Source organism: Diadema antillarum, unplaced genomic scaffold, assembly GCF_040938485.1.
Source record: "Diadema antillarum isolate AM-2024a unplaced genomic scaffold, OU_Dant_1.0 seq00000002_RagTag, whole genome shotgun sequence".
NCBI lineage: Eukaryota > Metazoa > Echinodermata > Echinoidea > Diadematoida > Diadematidae > Diadema > Diadema antillarum.
Window position 1 is genome coordinate 1,447,784 of NW_027271124.1, and position 24,431 is coordinate 1,472,214.

General features: G+C 37.7%; 1 protein-coding gene across 1 annotated transcript; it reads left to right on the forward strand.

Moving 5' to 3' along the window:
• Nucleotides 1-5,763: 5,763 nt before the first annotated feature.
• On the forward strand, nucleotides 5,764-23,585 carry LOC139724882 (uncharacterized). Its single transcript, XM_071636004.1, has 6 exons — nucleotides 5,764-6,155; nucleotides 8,803-8,883; nucleotides 12,280-12,389; nucleotides 13,736-13,807; nucleotides 17,540-17,668; nucleotides 19,988-23,585. The coding sequence occupies exons 1-6, from the start codon at nucleotides 6,089-6,091 to the stop codon at nucleotides 20,072-20,074; spliced, it is 546 nt and encodes a 181-aa protein (XP_071492105.1). The 5' UTR covers nucleotides 5,764-6,088; the 3' UTR covers nucleotides 20,075-23,585.
• The last annotated feature ends 846 nt before the right edge of the window (nucleotides 23,586-24,431 follow it).

Sequence of the window (24,431 nt, forward strand, 5' to 3'; positions counted from 1 at the left end):
TAGATAGGCTACTTAAGTTCAATAAACAAAATATTGAATATTTTGAATATTTATACTAAGAAGGAAATAACGCGAAACAAAGAGAACTGATTGAGCCTGTATATACACAAAAATTTCCCAAAATCTGCTACGTTCTAAAGCCAACTGCCCGAGCTATATAGGGCCTGCAGTTCGTTGAATTGAGCAGGCTTGTCAGCTTATATGATTGTATGCACCTATAGTTCACTCTGATGCTCAGGAGAGGAAGTGAGATGGCACATCTTAGAATCTCTTCACCCAGAATTTTTGTCTTTTGATTTGTCACCTGAAACAAAACAAAGTACAGTAAAATTGTGGGCATAATAATAGTGTCTATTACACTATGAGGACGGGAGAGCATGAAAGGAAGCTACTGGAGCATATCTCTTGCTTCTGAAGATAACTAAACAATCACATTTCACCCGTGAATTCTTTGAGTTGATTTATAGAATTGATATCAGAAATATCACTTAGATCAAGCTCGGTCATTAACATTGAATTTGTTATCAAAATATTTAGGGCAGTAAAGTAAATATAGCAATCTATAGGACTTCACAGATATGAGGCCCACGTGATATATCTTAATCTTATACAAAGTTAGTATATTCGTATTGATGTAGTATCCTTTCTCTCTTTCTTTCTTTCGTTTAGTTTACATTCAAAATGATTGTATAAAACACTTTTTGAATATACGTTTTTAAATCGAATGTGATTTTTCCATTTGCAATTTTTCTTTGAAATATCTACTAAACAATTAGCCTTCTAATATCTGCTTCACAGTTACAATTTTATCAAAATATCTGCATCATTTCTTTGTTTATTTATTCAGATCACAGCCGCTCAATTTACCAATTCATTGACTGTAGGCCTACGTGATCCTATAGTGACTTGGGATTCATTTATAAAATATATACTCACTCACGGTGAGTGCACATTATAAAAAATTCGTGAATCAACTCCTTCTCTTGTGCTTTCCCTATGAAATGCTTGTAAGGGACTCCAGGGGGCATTTTATGAAGCATTTTGTCCGGCAAAGTTGTCAGACAAATTTGCTCTCAGCCAATGAGATGCCGGATTTCAGTAGCTTGTAACAGTTTGTCAGAAAAATATCCGGCCAAACCGCTTCATGAAATGTTCCCCAGGAGTCGTTAAAATTACTTTTTCGTCGAGTATATATAGATTTATCCATGCAGTTTTGTTGCAGTACAGTGTATTATGTCCAAGTCAATAAAAGTGCTATGGCAGTCACAGCTCTGCTGGATAAACGGATATATTATGATTGACAATCTTTGCACCCTATACGGAGAACTTTGACCCATCTCTAATGCATGTAATAACAACATTTAGTATGTATTCTATCTAACAATGTTTGTTGGAGAAATAGGGGATTATCCTGTTTAGAAGGAACTTCTGTTTGTTCTATAGAAATTGATGAATTTTTGAGGAGCCACTTTGGAAATGGATACACTTTGATGAACTGTGTTTTCTGGATGTTTAAGTCCTTTACGGAATGTGTTCAGGACCCTTTGACCCTGAAACCCACAGTAAAGTCCCTGACCCTGGTTGTCTGACTCTGATCATTCGTTCTGTTTTCGTCATTAGAGTTAAGGGTTAGGGTTGTAATGGGGTTTTAGGTTTAGCTTGGTGTAGGGATGAGGTTTAGGGTTATAGGTTTGTTGGTAGAATTTATGTTTGGATTAGCTTGCATGAAAATTATTTCATGGGAGCTATTTTAACCTTGTCGCAGGAGCAAATGTAATGGAACCATTGATACAGCTTGATAGACGATGGAGTTGAGGGCGCCCTTTACAATGCACTGACAGCACTCACACAGTGCCGTATGAAGGGCACTGATACCGGGAAGGTGGAAGAGAGAAGACTCTCTTCCACCTGCCTGTTCTAACATTATTATAGTGAACCCCAGGATGAAACCATTCATCTATCTCAACTTAAGAGCTTCTTGCATATTGCTAAAGAGAAATTAGCACGTATCTATTCATTCATCAATTCATGGTGTTTATATTATCATATTTCGCCCTATATGCCCAAATTAATATGTATCAAATATTGTTTTTACTTTCTTTGCGCCATGTCGTATACATTGGCACACTTTGTTGAAAATGAATATAGATTTCAAAATTGCGTCCTGAAGTTCTACCTTACATAATTGTAATCATCAGCATAAAGTAATGAATATTATATTCATGTGAAAAGTCATATAGCATTAAATTGAACAAGACGGGAACTTTATGATTGTCACACCTCCCTGCATTATAGTGCTGATGTACAGCTGTACGTTTGATAATTATGGTAAACGCTTTCTTTTCATATTCTTTTTGTTTGCTGATAGGAGATATAGTACAGTAATACATGGTTGTATCTTGCAAATTACAAGTTCTATAATATTCTAGGTAGATAACCCAAGAAATAAAGTCATTTCGTAATGAAATGATAATTTGTAATGAAAATGACTATATTTGGTGACAAAATGAACATTAAGTTCATTAATAAAATGACTTTTTTGACGAAATGTTCATTGTTGTTGCAAAATGAAGTTAGTAAAGAAATTGCAAAATGAACAATTTGTCGAAGAAATGTTGAAATGTGACCATGGGCAAGACCACTGCCAGGATTTCAGTCAAACAGCATGATTCAACATTTGTTTTATTTGATCGGCCTTAAGCAAGGCTTTTGCTCCGCGGGTCTATATGATTCAAAAATTAAAGAGAAAATACAAACAAATACTAAAAGTTTCGATTATTTTGAAGGTTGTTGATTTGAAGACAAAATAAGGTTCGATATTCTACAATTTCGTTAATCGGAAGACAGAATAAGTTTGAAACAGGCAATTCTTTTTCAGATTATTACAAATTTTAATTGTTCTAGGCCGTAGATTTTCAGATTAACGAAACCTTAGAAGTGCCACAAATAAATGTTCAGATTAATAAACCATGGTTCATTTGGCTTTACAAACATCTACACGCAGTCACAGGAAGTCTGCATTTTTTGGACTCGTTTTTTTTTTTTTTTTTTAGTATCCGTATACGTCTTCGTATAAAATGGACGTTTTTAAAACGTACATACAACGTCAAAGTTGGGACTTAGCATTTACCGCAAAGCACAGGTTTTTGGAAAACGTTTTAAAACGTCAATGGACATTACAAAATGTTTTTATTATGTTTGGTACGTCTTCGTCCTTTATAAACGTCCACAAAACGTTTTTATTAGGTCTGCTACGTCGACTTGTCTTTAATGAACGTTTCAAAAACGTTTTTATGTGGTCCGCTACGTGTTCGCCACGGGTTTCTTTATCATGCATATTCATGCATATTTATGAATATTCAAATAATAAGAAAATATAAGATTTGGAAAAATTTGGAAATATAAGATAGTGGCAATAGATAAAAGACATTGAAATCTAAAGATTTATGCTGGGTTCAAACTTTCTGTGTTAAAAAAAAACTTACCTACGTTATAGTTCAGTTATTCACTATTTCAAATTGTGTTAAGAGGTATTTCCATATGTTAATAGGCCTGATTAAGGTGTGTGTGATCTAATTTTAGTAACCATGTCTTCATGCATTACAACATTTTGCTTGTATATAAAAGAATGTGAAACAGATTCATCAATTCAAGTAAATCAAGTAAATCAAGTAAATTTTTGGTAACGGGCTGACCCTATGTCAGAGAGAGGAGCTCAGCACCCTCCACCCCCCTAGCTGTCTGTTTTCTCTGTTCTGTCATCACCCTTTCCGCTATTCTTCTATCATCCCTTCTCTTCCACGATGTCTCTGCCTACTAGGCTAATAATAACTTAACACCTAGGCCGATAAGATAACTAGAGGCGCCTGCCCCCAGGAAAGGCCAAGACATCACCGGCGTCGACGGGCGGGTCCTATACCTGCTTTGCCGACGGGAACGGCGTAACCCTGCATCGCATCTCTCTCGATGCAGGAGTAGGCAGATGACATCATTTCCGGAACCCTGTCCCCTTTTCCTTCCTTTGTAAATATATCTCTTGTAAATATTAAAATAAATGTGATTAGTTTTTTGTAAATAATTTGAAGTAGTATAGGTTTTGTAATTGAATTTAAAGGCACATTTGAATAATTATATTTTTTGGAGCAAATTGCCCACCCGGCAGAGAGTTCCATCAAATCTAAAACAACAACAACATTCATCAATTGGGAATATGATGTAGTATAGGTATAGGTGGTAGGACATAAGGAACAGGCTACATAGGATAAGATTATACAGGATTAGGTTTAAGGTACATTAATCCCAGATTGTGCCTGCTTAATCTCATAACTATAATACCCAATAAAACAATAAACATTAGACGTTCTTAAAAGGTTTTCTGGACATTCTAGATGGATATGGCAGGTTTTCTAAACGTTCTGGAATGGGTCATAAGACTTTGTAAACGTTCTTAAAACGTTTTTTGAACGTTCTAGATGGTTTTCAAAAAAGGTTTTCTGGACGTCTGCAGAACGTCCACAGAACGTTTTGAATATTCTTAAAAGGTTTTATTGATGTCTATAACGTCCAAAGGTTTTGTGCATGTCATCAAAAATTCCGAAAGGTTTTTTATTGGTTTTCAAACGTTTAAAAAAGTCCATTTTATAACGTCCCTTTGAAACGTTTTTTTTTCCACAAAAAGACGTTCTGAAAACGTTTTGACAAAACGTCCAAATAACGAACTTGGAACGTTTCAAGAACGTTCAGAAAACGTCCAAATGAAGGGGTCGGTGCAATATAGTGCTAACCCACACAATAGTCATTGAGATAATCGCTGTTGAATTTTTGGGAAGTACATAGGACCTACATTGTTATTTGTACATTAATAAAACATGAATGCATGCATTTTTTACCATCTTATTGGTTAAATTCAAATATGATATTTTCACGGAGGTTAGAGTGAAGGATAAGAATTACGAAAATGCATGTAACTCAATTTTGACAAAAGTGTGGGTTAGCACTATTTTGCACCAACCCCTTCAAATGTTAGCTGGGGGCATATCAGAATGATGAACACTGCAAAGGGAAATTATTGATGTCAAACTTTCTTCTTCTTCTTCTTCTTTTTTTTTTTCATTAAATGTTTCCCCTCCCGTCTTCCATAACTCCTTCTGAAGTATCCCTCACTGCCCGAGAATATTAAACGATGGCAAACTATATTTCTTGCCTTAAAGATTTTTCCTGCCATCTGTATTCCTTTTCTGAATTATCCCCTGAGAAAGTTGCAAGCACATCAAGTAAACATTATTGTTCTACCGGTACAGTAAGGAGCACGATAACTGGCGTACATTGCAACAAGTTTGCCAAATTGCAGGGAGGTATGAAAATTTACTTGTAGTCAGTTTGTGGTTTTGGTGATTAGTGCTGGGCCCAGAGAACGCACGCCTGCAGTTACCGTTGAGGGCGTTATTATCGGTATAAGTAGTCTGGAAAATAGACAGGATTATTTTTTGCGATGAAATATCAAAACAAAAATCCATATTTTTTGATGATTTGTAAATGCCTAGTAATATAATAAGTACGCGATGATACAGTGGAAATACCATTTATAATTCTTGATAAAGAGAAAGCATTTATGAATAACTGAAACGGTTGCTAAGAAAACTAAATAGCAAAACGCACAGCAAAAGACCACCTCTCCTTTACCGTATGTACGTGTATTGGATTGACGTGGCATGGATATGCACAACACCCACAACACACACAGTCCATATTATACGTTCGTGTACAGTGCAGTGGAGTCCTGTGCAGCGGTCTAATGGAAAGAGTGTGACGAGTGAACTGATATCCTCCAAACGCCTCAAATTTCTTGTTTCATCGACCAACTAAATCTTTTTGTCTGAAACGTGGAACTGTCGCCGTTTACTCTTTGATGGGCCCTTTGATGCGGTATAGGCTAGATAGATAAATAAGATCCTGTAACGTTAGGCCTATAGAATCTTCCAGTAACGTACAGTGTCACTGTCAGTGTAACAGTTAACACTCGACAGAAATTTGGCGAATTTGATCCTGTCGAACTAACGACGACGTTACGAAGTCAAAACCAAAGACCATGGGCCTTACGGTTTCAGCTTTGTTCAATAGCCTTTTCGGCAAAAAGCAAGTAAGAATTCTAATGGGTAAGTACCAACTCCATTCTTACAATAATACTGTCTACAACACCTGGCTGTGAATGGATGTGTGTCATGACACATGCCAAGATTTTTTTTTTTCTAACGTTAACTTTACGAGACCTAGACTCTAAAATTTTACTGTAAACTTTACTAAATTTACTTACTAATAGTATAATACGTATAATACTAGTCTGAAATAACACATGTGAACTGTTAGTGAGTGTTTCAGTGAGTGATCTACCCTACCTATCAGTCCGGGAAACCCGCTCATGAGGACCGCCCCCGCGTACGAGGATGGTCCCTCCTCATGAGGACCTCCCCCCGCCTCATGAGGCCCCCCGGGGAACGCCTCATGAGGCCCCCCATTCACTTCTTATTCATCTCAAATCTGACGTATAAATTGTCGCAACTTTGCACGGTGATTTTTTGTTACACACACATGTCCACTATCCATGATGAAAAGAAGAAAAAATCCTGTCTGTTTTTTTTTTTCAAAAATCGAGTTTTAATCAACCGATGCAGAGCGCCCATCAAAACACGGGCGCCAGCGCGTTCGCACAATGCAAGACTGCCGCACCTAGCGGCCTGATCGGACTAAATATTTTCGATGCTTTTTTCTGCGGCTCTCACCTCTCCGCGCACGAATCAGCCTCGTGAAGCTGAAGTCTGACATCTTTTTACACAAATTCGTAACGAGAAAAATTAAATCAGTACTAACCTGATCTTGTCCATATATTCCAAATTACTATTCCACACTGATAGAGTAGGTGGGTAGATGACATACTCCAGTTTGTTAGCAAAATAATCACTTTGTAGGTATGACAAGTTCACTTTCTTCGTCAATTCCACCCACGATTCCGCCGCCCGCTTACTGTTTGGGCGCTTTCTCTGGAATCATCCAAAATTGCACAATCACATTCTAAATTATATATTTCTAATTTAAACAGATATTTATGATGGATCTCGTACATAGACACCCTTCAACTAGTAGTATTTTTTTAGAGTAAAACCCCCAATTTTCGGCCGGCCTCCGAAATCCGGACACTTATCACTTATCACAAGCCAGCAAATTCTGCTGTCACAACACACGCATATCACATCATTTCACATACTGGCACACTCGTTCACCACAGGAAAGTGCCTGAGTCACCTCCAAAAATCCATCTAAAATCCCAAATTTTGCAGTCAAAAAGGCAGAATCGCTGCAACTGTTCCAAAGCGCACACGAATTAGGTCCTGTGTAAAGAATCGGGGTCGCTGAAAAAACATGAAAAAATTGAAAAAATTATGACGTTCTGTTGCGAGATTTTTCGCTTATCGCAAGCTCAGAGTATGATGGTATCCTCAAAAACACAAAAGAAAAACAAAATCTCTGTACATGCCGATGCAGTGAATAAATGTACCAGGGGCTGAATGCAAGTGCAGAGTCACCAAAATTCGGACATGAATGGGCGCCCCAACGTCCCCAATGCAACCTTGCGCCAACAAGGTATGGTGCGCGCTCATTTTTCAGCAGCTTTGTATGCGTATTGACATTGCGCGCGTGTCTGAATTTGGGGGAATTGACAAGGTGATAACATTTGGAGATTCTGTGATATTTTATGATGTATTTAGCAAAATGAATATTGGGAAAAAGTAGGTTGATATATTTATTTCACCAAACTTGCTGTATGTGTTCATAATGAAATTTAAAAAAAAAATATTAAATTTTGAGGTCATAAGGTGAAAGGTCAAGATCAATCATGGTGGTTACCATCATGAAAGACATAGAACAAGCTTTATTTCACTATAAGAGAATAGGCCTAATTCAAGAACAGATTGTCAAATTTCCACCAAACATGCAGGGTGTGTGACTAAAAAAGTAAAAAAAAAAACAATTGAATTTTGCGTCATGAGGTAGAAAAAAAAAATCAGTGGCCCTTAAGCTTGTTTTTCAGTTTTATGTACTTAAAGGTAAGGTAACCTGTATGTAACATACCTCAAAATGCATGGGGAAGATATAAAAAGAAACACTGTAATAATGTGAAAGAGAAAGAGCAAATTTATATTTTTTATATATTTTTAGTCATTACCATCCTCCAGCTCTCAAGAATCATACCCTCTATTGACTGGCAGTCAGAGAATGACTTAGGCTAAAAATTTGTCGCATGATAGTCAGGGTGAACACGGCACACTGTCACTTCTGCTGTTGTTGAGCACTCCGCTGTTTGTGGTTGAGTGTGCTTGTGTGTGCAAGAGAAACTGCCTCCCAACTCGCGAGGAGAAATGCCTTGCCCACTGGTTTCCGTAGAAACATTTGTGTACATGCCAACCTCGTGCAAGACAACTCAATGACTCTAAACAGGGGTCTCTCTCAATCCCTGCTGAGTTGGAAAAAATAAAATGCTTGTTTTCATTTGACGTGTCCTTGGACTGTCTTCCTGAGGTCCTCCTAGACAGAGGATTCTAAATTGGGTATTAAACCATGTGGTGTTAGGACATGTAGGGGGATATTTGTCACATTCACACTATGAGTTTGTATGTTTGTTGTTTGTTGTTTTTGTTTTTGTTTTTGTTTTTCAAATGACATGTAGGGGGATATTTATCACGTTCACACCATGAGTTTGTTTATTTTTGTTTTCTTTCTTTCTTTTCTTCTATTCTCTGTATCTAGTTGGTCTTGATGCTGCTGGTAAAACCACAATCCTCTACAAGCTCAAACTTGGAGAAGTTGTCACCACCATTCCAACAATAGGTAAGTACAATTGTAACCTCTAGGTACAAGGTGTATATTCCCCCATGGGAGACTCATCTCAAGGGTAATGAATGGGGGAAAAAAATCACAAATTGTGGAAAACTTTGCAGTACATATAGAGGTGCAAACATTATTATTAAAACCATTATTCACAACAATTCTGTTGCACACAGAGTTTAGTTTAAATACCCATGTTGAAGTTGTATGTAAGACTTCATCATGCTTTACATTCATTCAGAGTCACAATGTTCAATGGAATCCATGAATGTGCCTGTCGACATTCAACATGGAGATCATGTAACTCAAGCTTTTTAAGGCAATGACAGTAAGTACTAGAATGTTGTAAATCCTAGCCACCAAATTGACAATATCTGGCATTAACAATCTGATATTGACTGTGTATCCCAAAAGCTGTCAGAACTGAAGTTCCCTTCATAATTTGTAATGTTTAAAACACCGAGAGCATAGCTTTTCCAGAATGTGTGCTTTCTTTCTAATACTTAGATAGGTTAGAATCCATTACATCATTTTAAAGCGTAAAGACTGCTCTTAACTAAAAAAAATGTGTCTGGGATTTCTTTTTCTTTTTTTTGGGAGGGGTCAATTTTGAGATGCAGGGTCTCATTTTATCGTACTCCAATTTTACTAATGTGGCATGTCAAATGGCAGTGTGCAGTGTGAATAGCTCTTTCCTTGCAGACTTCAGGTCACATTTATATTGGCACTGATTGTGTTACTTGTGTTTTCATTTGCAGTGCTCATGTAAACATTGTTCAATTTGTATTACATCATTTGCCAAGAATGCCCAGTCGTACATCAGTGGAAAAGAAATCCATTCTGTGTCAATTTAAAGGGTGTACATGTACATGTATATAGAGCATTTCTGGAGAAATGAAAATGTGTGTTAGTAGCGTGTTCTCATTCTGGACTATAGATTTAAGGTTTTAGAATACATAGACATTGCCATCTATAACCAATGTGTCATCAAGAGAAAACTCTTTCAAAGATGAGACGTTTGGAGTGTTACTTCATGTATAATGAAATTTAGTACGATGGCACTAGCTGTTGTCACCTCCCTTGACACTCCTACACAGTACATGTACATGTACCTGTCCAGTCTACTTAGTGTAAGCTGAAGCTTGTATGACTCATACACAGAGAATTTGATGGAGTCTTTGTAGCAAGCAGGTTGACAAATAACAAATATTAAAGCAGTTTTCTGCATACAAAAGCATGTTGTGTGTGTGTGTGTGCATGTGCATACACACACACACACACACACACACACAGATGAATGTTTTGTCATGTGAAACTTTAGAAATCATAGAATATTAAAAAAACACAAAAAAGTGTGTGTGTGTGTGTGTGTGTGTGTGTGTATGACCATGTTTGTGTACTTCTAATGATTAGGACATCTTTGGTACAGGGAACAATGAGCACAATAATGGCTGTACTTCTGCAAACTTGTAAAATATGTTGAACAAACATGTTGGTTACGCAAAAAGTAAGAAATAGTAATAGTGACAATCTCACAGATCAACGTATTAAAAATGTGTGCATGTGTGTGTACATGTATGTGGGGGGGGGGACTGTATGTGTGCATGTTTATGCTCATTTTTGCATGTGTTGGGGCCATTGTTCAAGAGTTTTGTTTAGATATTACATGTCAGAGTGAAATGTAAACTTTGGAAATTACAATGTTGTGTAAATGAGTTTCAAGATCATCACGATCAGCACATAAGGACATTTCCTGCATGTAAGATGATATGTGCATGAAAAATATGTACCAGGATGTTCATGCCACTCTCTCAGCAACATTTGGCTGTTTTTGTCATCGCTATTACCACAATAGCCTAGTTATGAGAATTTAATTATTTCAGAAGTATATGAAAAATATGTGTCATTAGATCCTTGGGAGGGATCCTTGTGATTGTTACTGTATCAAATGCTGTACATATACCATACTGTGTCAAATACTTGTACATCACACACTGTTTCAAGTACATACGTACATTGAACTGTGTCAAATACATGCATACAGTGTCAACACACACACACACACACACACACACATACGCACACAATGTAGATGGGAGATTGTTGCAGAATGTCATATTTTATATAATAGTTTTCAATATATTGAACAGATTGTAGATTAACGACTCAGCGCAGCACAATTAAATATAGTCCATAAGACCTGCTTGAAGTGTTTCCAAAGGTGGTGAGGAAATACCAGTTGTACAATGTTTATCCAAGCAAGCAGTGCAAAGGGGCTAATTTTTTGAGAAACAATGAAATGCAGAAGACTGCATCAGCTTGTCTATGAGCACTGGTAAGCAATTTAGATTTGTGGTGCTTTTTAACTACACATGTATGTACACAGTGTCAATGTTATGTTGCCCAACCAGTACAGAGTTTGACAGTCATCCAAGTTACAATGTATACGCAGTGGCGATCCGGGGGAGGGGGGGGGGGGGGCACGCTGGGCGCGCGCCCCCTCCTTATTTTTGCTTAAAACGAAAGAAAAAAAAAAATAGGGGTGCCTCTCCTTTACGGAATTCCTTGATCCACCCCTGATACAATATGTACGTGTGAACTGTAATATGTTGTTGATGATGATGGCCATGCAGGCAAGGTCCATTTAATAGTTTGATGATTCGTTTATGTTGGCACTGGCTGTCAGAGAACATTGATTGTACTATTGTATGTCTAATTTGATGAGTGTCTAACGGGAACAAATAACCAGACTGGAAGGATTTGTTCTGTAATGTATGCTTTACGTGGGCTGACTTTGCCGTATAATCAAAAGTCAATGTCCATTGTCTAGTGGGAACAAATTGACAAACAAAAAAAGAAAGGAAATGGTGTGAATTTTTAAATACCGGTAGTCAAATTGAGATATTACGAGCAACCTGATGATAAAAACTCATCACTTAAGAATACAATCAACATTGGAACAATTTGCTGTTGCAAAATCTTGAGATTGTGTTGTTGTTTTTGTTGTTGTTGTTGTTGTTGTTGTTTTAAAGAGAGCCTTGATACATACAGTCTGTACATTATTCATCCACACAGTGGTAAAAAAAGATAAGGCTTGGAGATTTCTTATGTTGATAAAATTCTACAGATTGTACATGCAGCCGAGTGTGTGCAAACTCCCATGTCCAAGTCACATCATCACTCATTTCATTGTGAAGTTTGGGGATTTCAAAAGCCTAGATAAGGTACGCTACACTGTATGTTTAGCCAGCTTAGCAGGGTTGGTTGTAGGCAGGACAAACTGTTCCAATAGACAAAGGAAATTCTTCTCATTTATGTAATAGTCTATTCACATACATGTAAATCTGACCATTGGGTGGACAGTGATGCAGATTGGTTTTGACCACTTTCTCTGTCTAGGCTTCAATGTGGAGACAGTTGAATACAAGAATATCAGCTTCACCGTGTGGGATGTTGGTGGCCAGGACAAGATCCGCCCTCTGTGGAGGCATTACTTCCAGAACACACAGGTATTTAGACATTAACAACAAACATTGTTGACATGACTTTCTCTTCCCCCCCCCAAAAAAAAAAAGAAAAAAAAAGAACATGAAACTGCAATGGAATTTGTCTCATGAGGACAGGGAAATCAGGGGGATGTCAGAGAAGGTGATGTGACGAAAACCGAGTCCCCTTTGTACCCATGCTCCGTGCCGAGGAGAGATTATGTGCTCCATCACAGGTGTTACCTGACAATGAATTGTTTTGACAAAAAGACAACACTTCTATTCAAGTATGCATCATTCTTTGATAACAACAAACCTAGCAAGCAGCAATTTGCTGTCCCTTTCAATATTTTCTCCAGCAATAATTTAGTATGCAGAGAACAGGACATATGAACAGAAACCATTAAAAAAATATACTTTTTTGTAAAAATGCTCCTAAACTCACAGAAATGCACATTAGCCAATGATTTAATCCAAAATATTAAACATCCAAGTGCTAAATCTGGCCAACAAAATTATGTTAAAATGTATGCAAGATGATAATGTTCACTAATTCTAATATTCTGATACTCCATATTTTTTCCTGTCCTGAGGTAATAGTAACAAAAAGATTTGAAGAAAAACAGGAATGATATGTTCCGTACCATATTACCACTAAGTTTCATACAGGATTTCAACGTCTTCTGTGAAGTACAGTTTTAAATTGTTAAAATCAAGAACCTCTTCTTTGGTCCCCATAGCCAAACTGTATGGAAGAGCAGCTTGGAGCATGAAACGTCAAGGCCAGTGGACTGCTAAGCATTCAGTTGTCATGCTATAGAGCACATGAACTTTGCTCAGATTGCAAAGAGATTCCATTCTTCATTACATGTCCCTGGGTAAATTCATCATAAAATTGCTTTGACTTTGATGTGATTTTCCTTTGATTATCAAGATTTATATTCCGTATCAAATGGATTGCTTGTTTTTATCCATTCAAGAAATGATTGTGAAACTGCTCACCTATTTCTAAGACATTGTCTTATGATGTTCCATCATTGCCACTGGTAAGTACAGTGTACAACCACTGCTGGATCATTGCATTGAATGAGCCCATTACCGTGACAAAATGAAATGATTGAAAAATGAAATGAAATGAATGGAATCCCTTTGAACGGAAGTCATAATTTCTTTAGACCATGGTCAAGATTTTATTCTGAGACCAGACATTAAATCTTGAAATCATAGTACTGCAGATAAATAAGATATGAGATTTAACTGTGATCACCGTAATCAACAAGAAAACAGGCCTGCATGTACTGCTCAAAAATTAACTAAGTTCATGAGATAGAAGCCCTCAATTTTTTGTTTTTGTTGCTTGATTCTTGAAGGGTCTTATCTTTGTAGTGGACAGCAATGACCGTGAGAGAATGGATGAAGCTAAGGAGGAGCTGGCCAGGATAGTGAGTATAACCACCAGAGCTTCTCAAATGTCATTATTACTACTTTTTATCTCTATTGAATTACATGCATAAATGTCATGATTATGATGGTGCTAGAAGTATTTACTATTACTAATCATCTTTCCATTCAAGAAGAGAATAATTATTTTGTCAACTCATTGATAGGAACTGTGTATACCCCAATCCCCAAATGTGCATAAGAGCATTACATTTGTGGCCATAATTCACATTTATTTGTCTTACACTGAGTAAAAAATGATTTTGATTGAAAGATTACCAGAGATTTTGCTGTCAACATCTGTTCTTTTTCTGTCTCAGAATTCCATGTATTTTTGTGTAATTTACCATTTCCAACGTAGTAGCAGGGTGCAATACAGGGTGGCCCAAACAGAACGGAAAACCTAAGATCTTTAATTTTAGCTATATTAATGCTAATATGTCACTATTTTGCATACTATTGGAAAGGCCATTCCTTTTCCAATATAATGACACCAAGTTCTTTCATTTTGGTTAATGCGTTATGATTTTAGAACCATTTTTGTCAACCCTTGCAAATTTCAAAATGTGATCATTTTGCACTCTCAGAGATGCTGAAACCAGCGAGAATTTGGCTTACCATAGAACCAGCAGCATTCACAATGTGCGGAATGTGGGGCGGACGGTGTTATTGTCGTCAGGTCGTCTCATTCACAATGGTAACGGACAATGACAACCACATTCCACACATTGTGAACATAACTGGTTCTATGGCAAGCCGAACTCTCGCTGGTTTCGGTATCTCTGAGAGTGCAAAATGATCACATTTTGAAAATTGCAAGGGTTGACAAAAATGATCCTAAAATCATAACACATTCACCAAAATTAAAGAATGTGGTGTCATTCTATTGGAAAAAGAATGGCCTTTCCAATAGCATGCAAAATAATGACATATCTGCAACAATATTGCTGAAATTAAAGATCTTAGGTGTTCCGTTCTTTCTGGGCCACCCTGTAAGCGCTTGCCCGATTGCCTGGGGCAAGTGAAAATCAAAGTCAGGCAAGCATTTTGTAACAAAAGTAAAAAATGCTTACCCGAATCAATTTTGAAGCCACCTTTTTTCTCCCATTTTCCCTTCAACAAATCCATGAAATCACGCGTACGCAAGCCCCGACTGTCTAGCGATGTAACGATTTCAACAACTATTGAACACTTACTTGAAGAAGCCCTAACACCAACACTCGTCGCTTTCGAAAAAAGTTCATTTATATTCCAGTACACAACGTGTGTCTGAGTAATGTTGTGTGGTGACAAAGCCAGTATTTTGGCAGTAAAAGTAGCGGCAGCAGAAGAAACTGTCTGCCGTTTTCTGCTCGCAGTAAGCTGCCTGCAGGTGAGTCGAGTGGTGACTCGCTGTGTGTGCTCCACGTGTATGTAAAGCACAGTGCGTGATTCAGATAAAAATAAAACAAATCAATAACGCGCAGTCAAGAGTAAACACCAAGTTTACGTAGAAAAAAGAAAAATCCCACAATGGCAAGGTGCCAGACTTGGGGAAGGGGGAGGGGTAGAGGAGAGAAACCATTCAACAGAAGAAACCGCGCGTACTGGCGCATTCTTGGAGGTCATGAACAGTCTGGGGTCTTGGGATGAACAGGGAAAGAATGTTTGATGAAAGATAGCTCTAGTTGAAGCCCCAACTACTAGGGCAAAAACTCAGGATTACAAACGTAATGATTTTTTGTTTCTTTCATTTAACATACCTTCACATTCAGAATTTGGTGGAGCTCTATAAATCGCACTCCTTACTTTGTCGAGGAGCTCATCAATTGAACTCCTTAAATTAACTCTCCTGCGATTTTTGAGGAGCTTAATATAGGTGTTAGAATGTCAAATTTTTCATGAAATTGTAACTAATACAATACTACACCTGTTGATTAATCTGTAAAACACAAATCTGACCACCTGTGACAATAAAGAAAGACTTGTATTTGTTTTGTGCAAGGAGATTTTTCGTCTTTATCCTGACCAATGCTCCCAAGTTCAGGAAATTTCTGATGTTTTTACTGCTGCATCAACAGCTTAAAATTACTGAAAGACTGTCTACATGCATTTGAAATGTCAAATTTAGAGGATGCAAATCTATGTGGATGATCATCGGATGTGGACGATGATCATCTACATTGATTTGCACCCTCTAAATTTGACATTTCAAATGAATATACAGGTAGGCAGTCTTTCAGTAAATTCTGAAGCTGTTGATGCTGCAGTAAAAACATCAAATGTTAATGCACAAGTCAAGCATTGTATGTATCCATACAAAGGTTCTGAAGATCCTCTTCATTGGTAAAATTTCTTCACATTCTCTGACAACTTTACAGAGTGTTTGTTTGTTTGTTAGTTTGCAAATCATTAAATTTTTGCAATCATCCATTTGAACTTCAGGCATGAAAAGCTCCTAAGATTCAGCAAAAACAACTCAACAGATCAGAGATAAAGTTCCTTCAAATTGTGAGAAGTAGCACACAGAGTTACTGGGCATTAGACCACAAGAAACTTCAGCTTTGCTTTGAGATTGTCATGATCGTGTTATCGGGAAGTTCTCACAAACTCCAGGGATCACCCCTCCCTGCCAACTCTGACAATTTGCTCCCAAACGTGCATGGTGAATGCGTGGCATTTAGATGGTTGTCACCGTCTACGTACACGAGGCTGCTTTGTATTTGTCTTGAATATTTGATTCATTTCTTGTCATGATGCGAGTGTAGTAATCTTTTTGCATGGCTATGTACAAATTTGTGATACTCAACTCATTTTTTAAATGTTTTTATGCTTCCACCATGAAGTGTTGCCGAAGGCATTACGTTTTCAGGTTGTCCGTCCATCCGTTTGTCCTTCTGTCTGTCCGTTCTTCCGTCTGTCCATCCTTCCGTCTGTCCGTCTGTCTTTCCGTCTGTCTATCCTTCCATCCGTAATCAATTTTGTGGACAGCGTAACTAAAAAAACGTTTATGAGGTATCCTAATGAAACTTGGCATGTATATGTATGAGGGGCGAAGTTGTGCCTATCAACATTTAGGCGCACATGATCAAGGTCAAGGGTCAAAAGGTACCTACCAATACAAAAAGAAATTAAAAGACCCTAACTGATGTTAAGCTTACAATAACTTATTTTCCTGCTTTGAGTACTTCTTCTCCGTTTATATTATTTCTATTCTGACAGTTTATGAGAAAAAAAAAAACATGTTACTGTTCATTACTCTGAAAGTTCTTTGTTCTGAAAGTTTGTTAGTCCAAAGAATGAAAAAAATCTGAACACCAGTTATAATTTGTTTACAGATTGGCAAACTTTTATTTTCCATTGTCAAATTAATGAACCTTCAGAAAAATGCTTCTGTATGGAAAATCGCATATAGTTCCAAACTGAAATTTGAGATAATATTCTTGCACTCTCTCTCTCTCTGCATTACTCCAATTAAGGATTAACAGGACTTAAGAATCATTGAACTGCAACTGCATGCTGCACTGAAGACAAGCTGTAATCATTGTTACCTTTGAAATTGATAATCATGTATTTTGAACATGACTTTGAACATGACAGAAACTTCATTTCTGATGAAAACAGGCAGTATATTTCTGTCCCTGGCAGTCAAAGAATGAATCATATGATATTGACTTTTACCGGGCTTCTTTTCACATACAAATGTATATACTCTGTATGTTATCATATTTTCTTTTTTTCTTTGCATTTAACAGATGGGTGAAGAGGCCCTGAAAGAGGCAGTGCTGCTGATCTTTGCCAACAAGCAGGACTTACCAAATGCTCTTAGTGTCGCAGAGGTCGCCGACAAACTTGGGATGCACTCTTACAGGAACAACAAGCAGGCATGAAAATTGTTCTTATTTTCGGACTTACGCTTTTTTCTGATTTTTTTTTTTCCCGCTGATAGAAAGAAAATGGGGAAGGAATCCGTGGAAATGAGTATTTCATTTTTTTTTTTTTTTTTGTAATTTATGTTTTAGCGCTACCATAGACACTACGAAACCATGCAAAAAGTAGTGCCCACTCAATTCTCGGTATTGCCAATGTGCAGAAAACTTCTGCACATGCTGAAGAGCTCTGTCACAGATGCACTGTGGGACTCCTCGGTGCCCTTGTTCGCTTCCGGTTGTCTCACGCGAGTCGCAGTTCCCATACGATTCAATGGAGTTATTTGTCTGCTTTTCCGTTGTTCGCCCTTTTTTTTCTTGGCTATAATCCAGCTTAAAAGAGTTGAAAGTGTCTAGAGTAAAATATCCCGTTTGCGGCAGTTTAAGCATTGTTAAGGGTTTTTCCAACTTGTAAACAAATCAGGCAAATTATTTTCAACCATTTCATATATCATAGACAAGATTATTCATTAACGCAATTGTTTTCATGAAAGAAATTTACCATTGACCAACGCAGTTTTCATGATTTACCAGGGCAAAACCCGGCACAATTTTCGCCGATAAGGGCGATATGCGACGTAATATTTCTGCTTGCGGCACGATGTACAATCCCTATGCAATACGCGCGTGCTCCGCGATCTTTAGCTGAACGCCTTCACATGTCTCGCGAACATTGCGTAAGCGCCAATTCCCATTGCGAAAGCACGTGAAAATAGCGTGCGCATATGCATTGGCCGCAAACAAGATCGCAATTCTGGCGGTGTTGTTGATGTCTTTCTCGTGTTTTTCTCATTTTTTTCCGATGGTAACATCCACTTTCCGAAAAAAATGGCGGCCCACATCGGCTCGCGAAAGTTCTATTTTACGTGAGGATATGTTTTCAAAATCCATGAACATCGAAAAAACGACAAAAAATCCAGTTTCTTGGACCATTGTTTCTTAACTGTTATGTTAAGAAGTACCGAAAATTTCATTTTGGATGCGATATGTTGTCATTTAGGTGAGAAAATTTCACTTTCGTCAGAGATCGTGCCCATTTTATCGGTTGATTTTTGTTGATTGCTAGTGTGTTAGTATATGTGTAGTGTGCATGTAACAGTGCAATGCTGTGTTTAGCTGTATATTACCGTGTATGTTGTACCTGCCGCGAACGGCTGCACGGCCGCGTACTGACGCAGTTACTCTATATTAAAATTTTACTGATTTGCGGTCACTAGAGTCATGGTTCACTACTGCAAGGCTTCATTGTGCTGGTCACATGATGGAAAGTGAAGAAATCTTTGACAAAAAAATACCTCTGGATAAAGACATAGAGTGATCTGAGTGCATGTGCAGCCAAAACCGGGGCAAGTTTGTCCCATGAGCTGTCCCATAATGCGTCTAAAACGCTGCTCTGCGCATGGCACCTACGTATTGGCGATACCGAGAATTCAGCGCAGCTATAGGCTATAGGCTTTTTGTACGCGAAGAAGAGAGACAAAATCGTGCAACTGTCTCTGTCGGAAGCATCGTAGCAGGAAACATGGAGGGATGACTCAAATGACTTTCAGTTTTCATTGACCCTCTTTGATTAGTGCGTGTACATGTATATGATGTCGTTGATGGCAGGCAGGGTTTAAAGCCACAACACAGTTCTCGGAAGGGCTCAAAATTCATCTTCCAGCATTTGGAATTTGCTCTTAATACATTGAAAGGGTCTACCAAGAAACTTAACTGGCTGACGTGGTTTGACAGAATAATGAGTTGTTTTGGAGTATTTTGAGATTAAAAGAGCAAAATGATTTTGATTGTATGCATATGACTATAATTCCTGGAGATCCCTCCCTCCCCATTTAGTAGTGGGTACATAGAATGTAACATGATGATTGATCTTACCCTATCTGAGGTATTTTCCAACAAACAGCACGCAAATCACTCTAGCGGGGAAGATTTATGCTGTGGTCCGCTTTGTCAATTATTGATAATTGATTATAAAAGATCATGTTGCAACCACAATCGAGTATGCTCTCAAACAGTAGTACTTCTGGCCAACCGTTCTGGTTAATATTTCACATTTTTGTCGTTACCCAACTGAAATTGCGTTACTATGGCATTCTTTCACACATTTCTTGTGCATAAGTGAGCATTATAGAGCAAAAATTGACAGTTGTGCAGGCATATGAGAAGCATGTTTTCCCTTTTAACAGTTTTCAGCCATAGACAGAGATATATCAGCGCCACTGTTGTCTTACCTGTGTTGTTTGTTGTTTTTTGTTTATGTTATCACAAATGCAGTATGTACAATCAGCATGTGCAACGCAAGGCTCGGGCCTGTACGAAGGACTGGACTGGCTTTCGAAGGAGCTGTTGAGCTCAAAGTGAAGAGTTGTCATCCCCTTTCCCGCCTTTTTCCTAGCTTCAACGCTCCCAGCCCCAGTGCTCCATTCCCATTCCCACTGTTAAAGACACAAATCACATCATAACTCTTGTCAGTCTTCAGGTGTGTCACTGTAGAAATGTCCCGATGCGCCACCTTTTGTGCTGCGTGGGTTTCAAAGAGTTACAAACTATAAATGCTCCAAAGCATGGTTGAGTATTTATGTCCAAGTATGTCATGTCATCATCCATTATTTCAGCCTTTGCTGTTAGCTTGACATACAACACCAATATTAGTTTGAAGTATGCTACTTGTAGGTGCTTGCTATCTTCGTACCCCATGCAGAATAGCAAGAACAAAGAATGACACAGCAACGACAAAAAAGAAGAATCAAAACATCACAAAGACGGACTGATTCAGAGAGCTGTTAGATATGGGGATTTCATTTCATTGCATCCCAAAGGTGCATACACTACCTGCCAAGAATGAAGTCATTCTCTATTAAATGGTATTAACTTTGGCTTATTATCTGTGAGAAAATAGCAAGAAACGTAAAAGTCAGATACTGAGAACCCTGGGGGACATCTGTACCACCTCCCCACCTCAAATACTTTGAACAAAGTGTGCCTGGCCCCTATCAACTGGACTGGATGGTGAAATTCCCCTCAGTCTCCACTGCACTAGGATTACCCACTATGGAAGCAGTTACTGTATACACGATATCTTACTTTGGTGAATAACTCTGACCCGGACGTGAATGTGATGTGCCATTTCTTTATCCTTTGCTCTACTCCAAGACAGCATATGTAGCCACTTACTAAAAATGTTGGGAAATCCAGACTTGCAAAAAGATTAGACTCTCTAAATATGTGGCCTATACAGTAGTTAAATGATGGAAAGCATGAAGGCGGATATTGTTCATACAAGTGATTTATATTTTTCATCGTAAGCTGAGAAAAAAGCCCAACAACTTTGTGAAAGTTTTAACAGAAATACAAGTGGATTTCTGATCTAAAAGTGGAGACATTTTAGTGAAGATTAAACTCAAGCAGCCTACTTGAACCACTACTGTTCTGGTGATGATATTTGAATCATCCTCTTTCATTTTCATTTTATTTTATTTTATCTTCCTAAAATGATGTTTCCACAAAAATACTATTCTTTGATCCATCACAAATGTATATGTCTACACTTCCTCCAATACTTGCTGTTTTACATGCATTGCAAACTCAGGAAGACTGCAGCGTGCTCATAGTCTTCTTGCATGCTAGTAGAACACAGAGCAGAACCGGAATGATGTCACCATTACATACATTACCTTGTTATCAGTCCTATATTCCCTGTGAAGGACACACCTCAAGGTTTTACTCCTCAAGATTAGACGTGATACTATGTAATATTTTCATTGAAGGTCAAGTTCCTGTGCACTTATATTTTGGTCTTATTTCACTGCTTTATACATTTATATATAGCCAGGCATAGCTCTCTTTTTCCACGTTTGTAGGTACATGTACTATAAATGTTGCCGCAATCTTTCGTTTTCTCTAGAGCTTTGTATTCTGTAACATGATGCTAGTGAAGTAAGTGAAGAAATCGTTCTGTTTGATAGTTTTGTCGTGATTTAGAATCTCTTCTCCAGATGTGTGCATAGATTAATGGTTTTGAAAACTGATAAAGGTGAGACATGTGCCTAGCTAGCCCATGGTACTAGGTAGCCGCACATTTTGAGTTTGTTCAGCAACCTACAACAGAAGGATGAATCTCATAGACACCCACGTGTATGAGATAACAAATGAAAATAATTGCTTGTGACCATTTCCTTCCATTTGTAATCCCTGCTCAGCTTAGGTATTACTCAGAATGTGCTCAGCCACACTGACACACTGCGACAATGTGCTACGCTTTGTATGACTCTGTGCAAATGCCATGCTAATAATTGAGATGTTCAGTTCACACTGGACCCAGCCAATTCATGAGCATGCGTAGGAACCTGTTACTTCTCACAAAAGTGAGAAACAATACCAAGAGTTCAGAAACACGTTCTGAATTGTGCCAGCCCCGACCAGCAAATTCCAGCAAATTGTCATAAACATGCTGCATTTTCTGTGGACTTGTAGATATAAGCATTTTGGTGATCTCTGGCACAGAAACAGACCGAGCAATTTGTCTGTCATGCTCGACAAGGGTTGAACTTGTGAGTCCAACCTCATAATATGTTTGATATCAAACTGAAAACATTGTTTGATGAGCACCATGTGTGTAGTATATTTCCCTTATTATCCTTTACTCTCCCGAGAAAGTGGGAAGAGAGAGAGAAAAAAGGGTTTGAACGATAGCTGTGATTAATACCTTTTTGTTTGGACAATCTCACCTGGTCTGTTTGTAGAAGCAGATTGGTATGACATATTCTGGTCACACAGACTCAATAATGATGTAGCCTTGTCCCTTTCTATTTCTGTTTTATTATTTGTCTCTGACTTAGTTTGTAAATGCTTTGGTTAAACTTTGGCACAATGTAGGTCATAGCTGTGTTCAGGACAACGTGTGTGTCCTTTAAATACTGTGTACTGAGTAACTGAGGGAGTTTTTTGTGTGTAAGGGTTTGTGTGCATATCTGTAAATGCACAAGAATGTGTGTATGAAGCTGGCAGGGCTGAAGGTGATGTACAGTTTAATTTATTCCACTTCTTGCTGTACACACATGTTGTTGCGGATCAGCTTTTACCGTGATAAACCAGATGGAAGCAAATAAATTTGCACAGGGATACGTTACAACACCGAAGATATCTGTACCAGTGTTACATGCAGTGGCTCTTGTATTATAAAGATGTGTGACTTTAAGTCATTAGAAAAGTGTACATTATACTGAACTTACAACTGTATGCCATTTGTTAAATCCACAACTATCTTGGTAACCTGCTCATAGCTGTTTTTGTTTTTTTCATTCCTTCTTAGTTATGTAATGCTGTAGTGATATAGGGAAAAATGTTAAGATAACCTTTTTTCCACGCCTGTGTATTTAAAGCAGAACATGTAGCCGCATGTAGAATGTTCTCTTTGTTGACAGGTAAGATTCTTTATTGTACATGAAATTGAGAAACCTGTTATTTTTTAAGGAGTGAAATTACGTTGAAATATTTTGTATTGTCAGATTTCATAATTTGTGGGATTGAGGGTTGCACATGCTCTTTCCCAAGTTGTATTTGTGAGACTAGAAGTCGTTTACACCCATACCTTAACACTGGACATTTTGAAACTTTTTGAGTAGTGCTTATCTGCTTTTCACAGGTATGTATGAGTGTGTTTTGTGTCTTAAGTGTGTGTGTGTGTGTGTGTGGTGTGTGGTGTGTGTATCTGAGTGTGTGAGTGAGTGAGAGAGAGAGAGAGAGATAGTGGCTACCGTGAAGGTTTGAGGAGACAAGGAAAGCAATTGGTTAGGGCCTGACTCACTGTTTGTATATTTTATCATGTTTTGGGAATGTATAAGTAAATGACTACTCAGTAATAATCACCTAATCTCTTGGAACTTTCATTGTTCATGTCTGTGTGTATACAATTGTATGTGTTCTTGTGTGTAAATGGTTATGTGAGAGAGAGAGCTTGTGTCTGTGTGTGTGTATACGTGTATTATGTGTTTTCTAATAAGTGTGATTGTGGGCACATGGTCATAGATGATGATTTGATGTGAATAATGATATTGTGTCTGTTCATTCTTAAAGACAAATCTTTTTTTTTCACTGATAACATGTAGACAACAACAACAACAACAACAAATTACTCAAATACAGTCGTGCAAACCTACATACAATAAACAAGCATACATACATGAGATGAGTCCACCATCATAATTCTTCATATTTCGAAACATACAATTTAACCTTGCGTACAGCCCGATTACTCTGGAGATGATGATATTGTTGATATTTTTTCATCAAATGTAGAAGAAAAAGTTTTCTTGTGCATTTTTTCACTCACCTCTCACTGATCTATGACAAAATGATGTTGGGTGATGTGGTATTGATTGGGAACTAAGTCATTACTCTACCCTACACAATTTAGCATTTTAGAAGGTGTAAAGCTTGAGCATTTTTAAAGGGCAAGTTCACCTTCATATATATGTGGATTGAGCAAATGCATCAATATTAGTAGAACACAATCGGTGAATGTTTGGGGAAAATCTGACAATCCATTCAAAAGTTATACATTTTTAAAGTATCTGTGCAGGCACTGCTGGATGAGAAGACTATGATGTCACATGTGTACAAAGATATAAGAAAAATATAAAGAGAATTTCACAAAATTTTACTTTGTGAAAAAAATGTACATTTCCTTGACTTGTCACTGACGTATGTTAAGGGTAGT

Bases quoted from the DNA above. Each gene is read 5' to 3' on its own strand.
- LOC139724882 (XM_071636004.1), top strand. From the start codon at position 6,089: ATGGGCCTTACGGTTTCAGCTTTGTTCAATAGCCTTTTCGGCAAAAAG. The intron at 6,156-8,802 runs GTAAGTACCAAC...CTCTGTATCTAG, and splicing joins GCAAGTAAGAATTCTAATGG to TTGGTCTTGATGCTGCTGGT. The intron at 13,808-17,539 runs GTGAGTATAACC...TGCATTTAACAG, and splicing joins AGGAGGAGCTGGCCAGGATA to ATGGGTGAAGAGGCCCTGAA.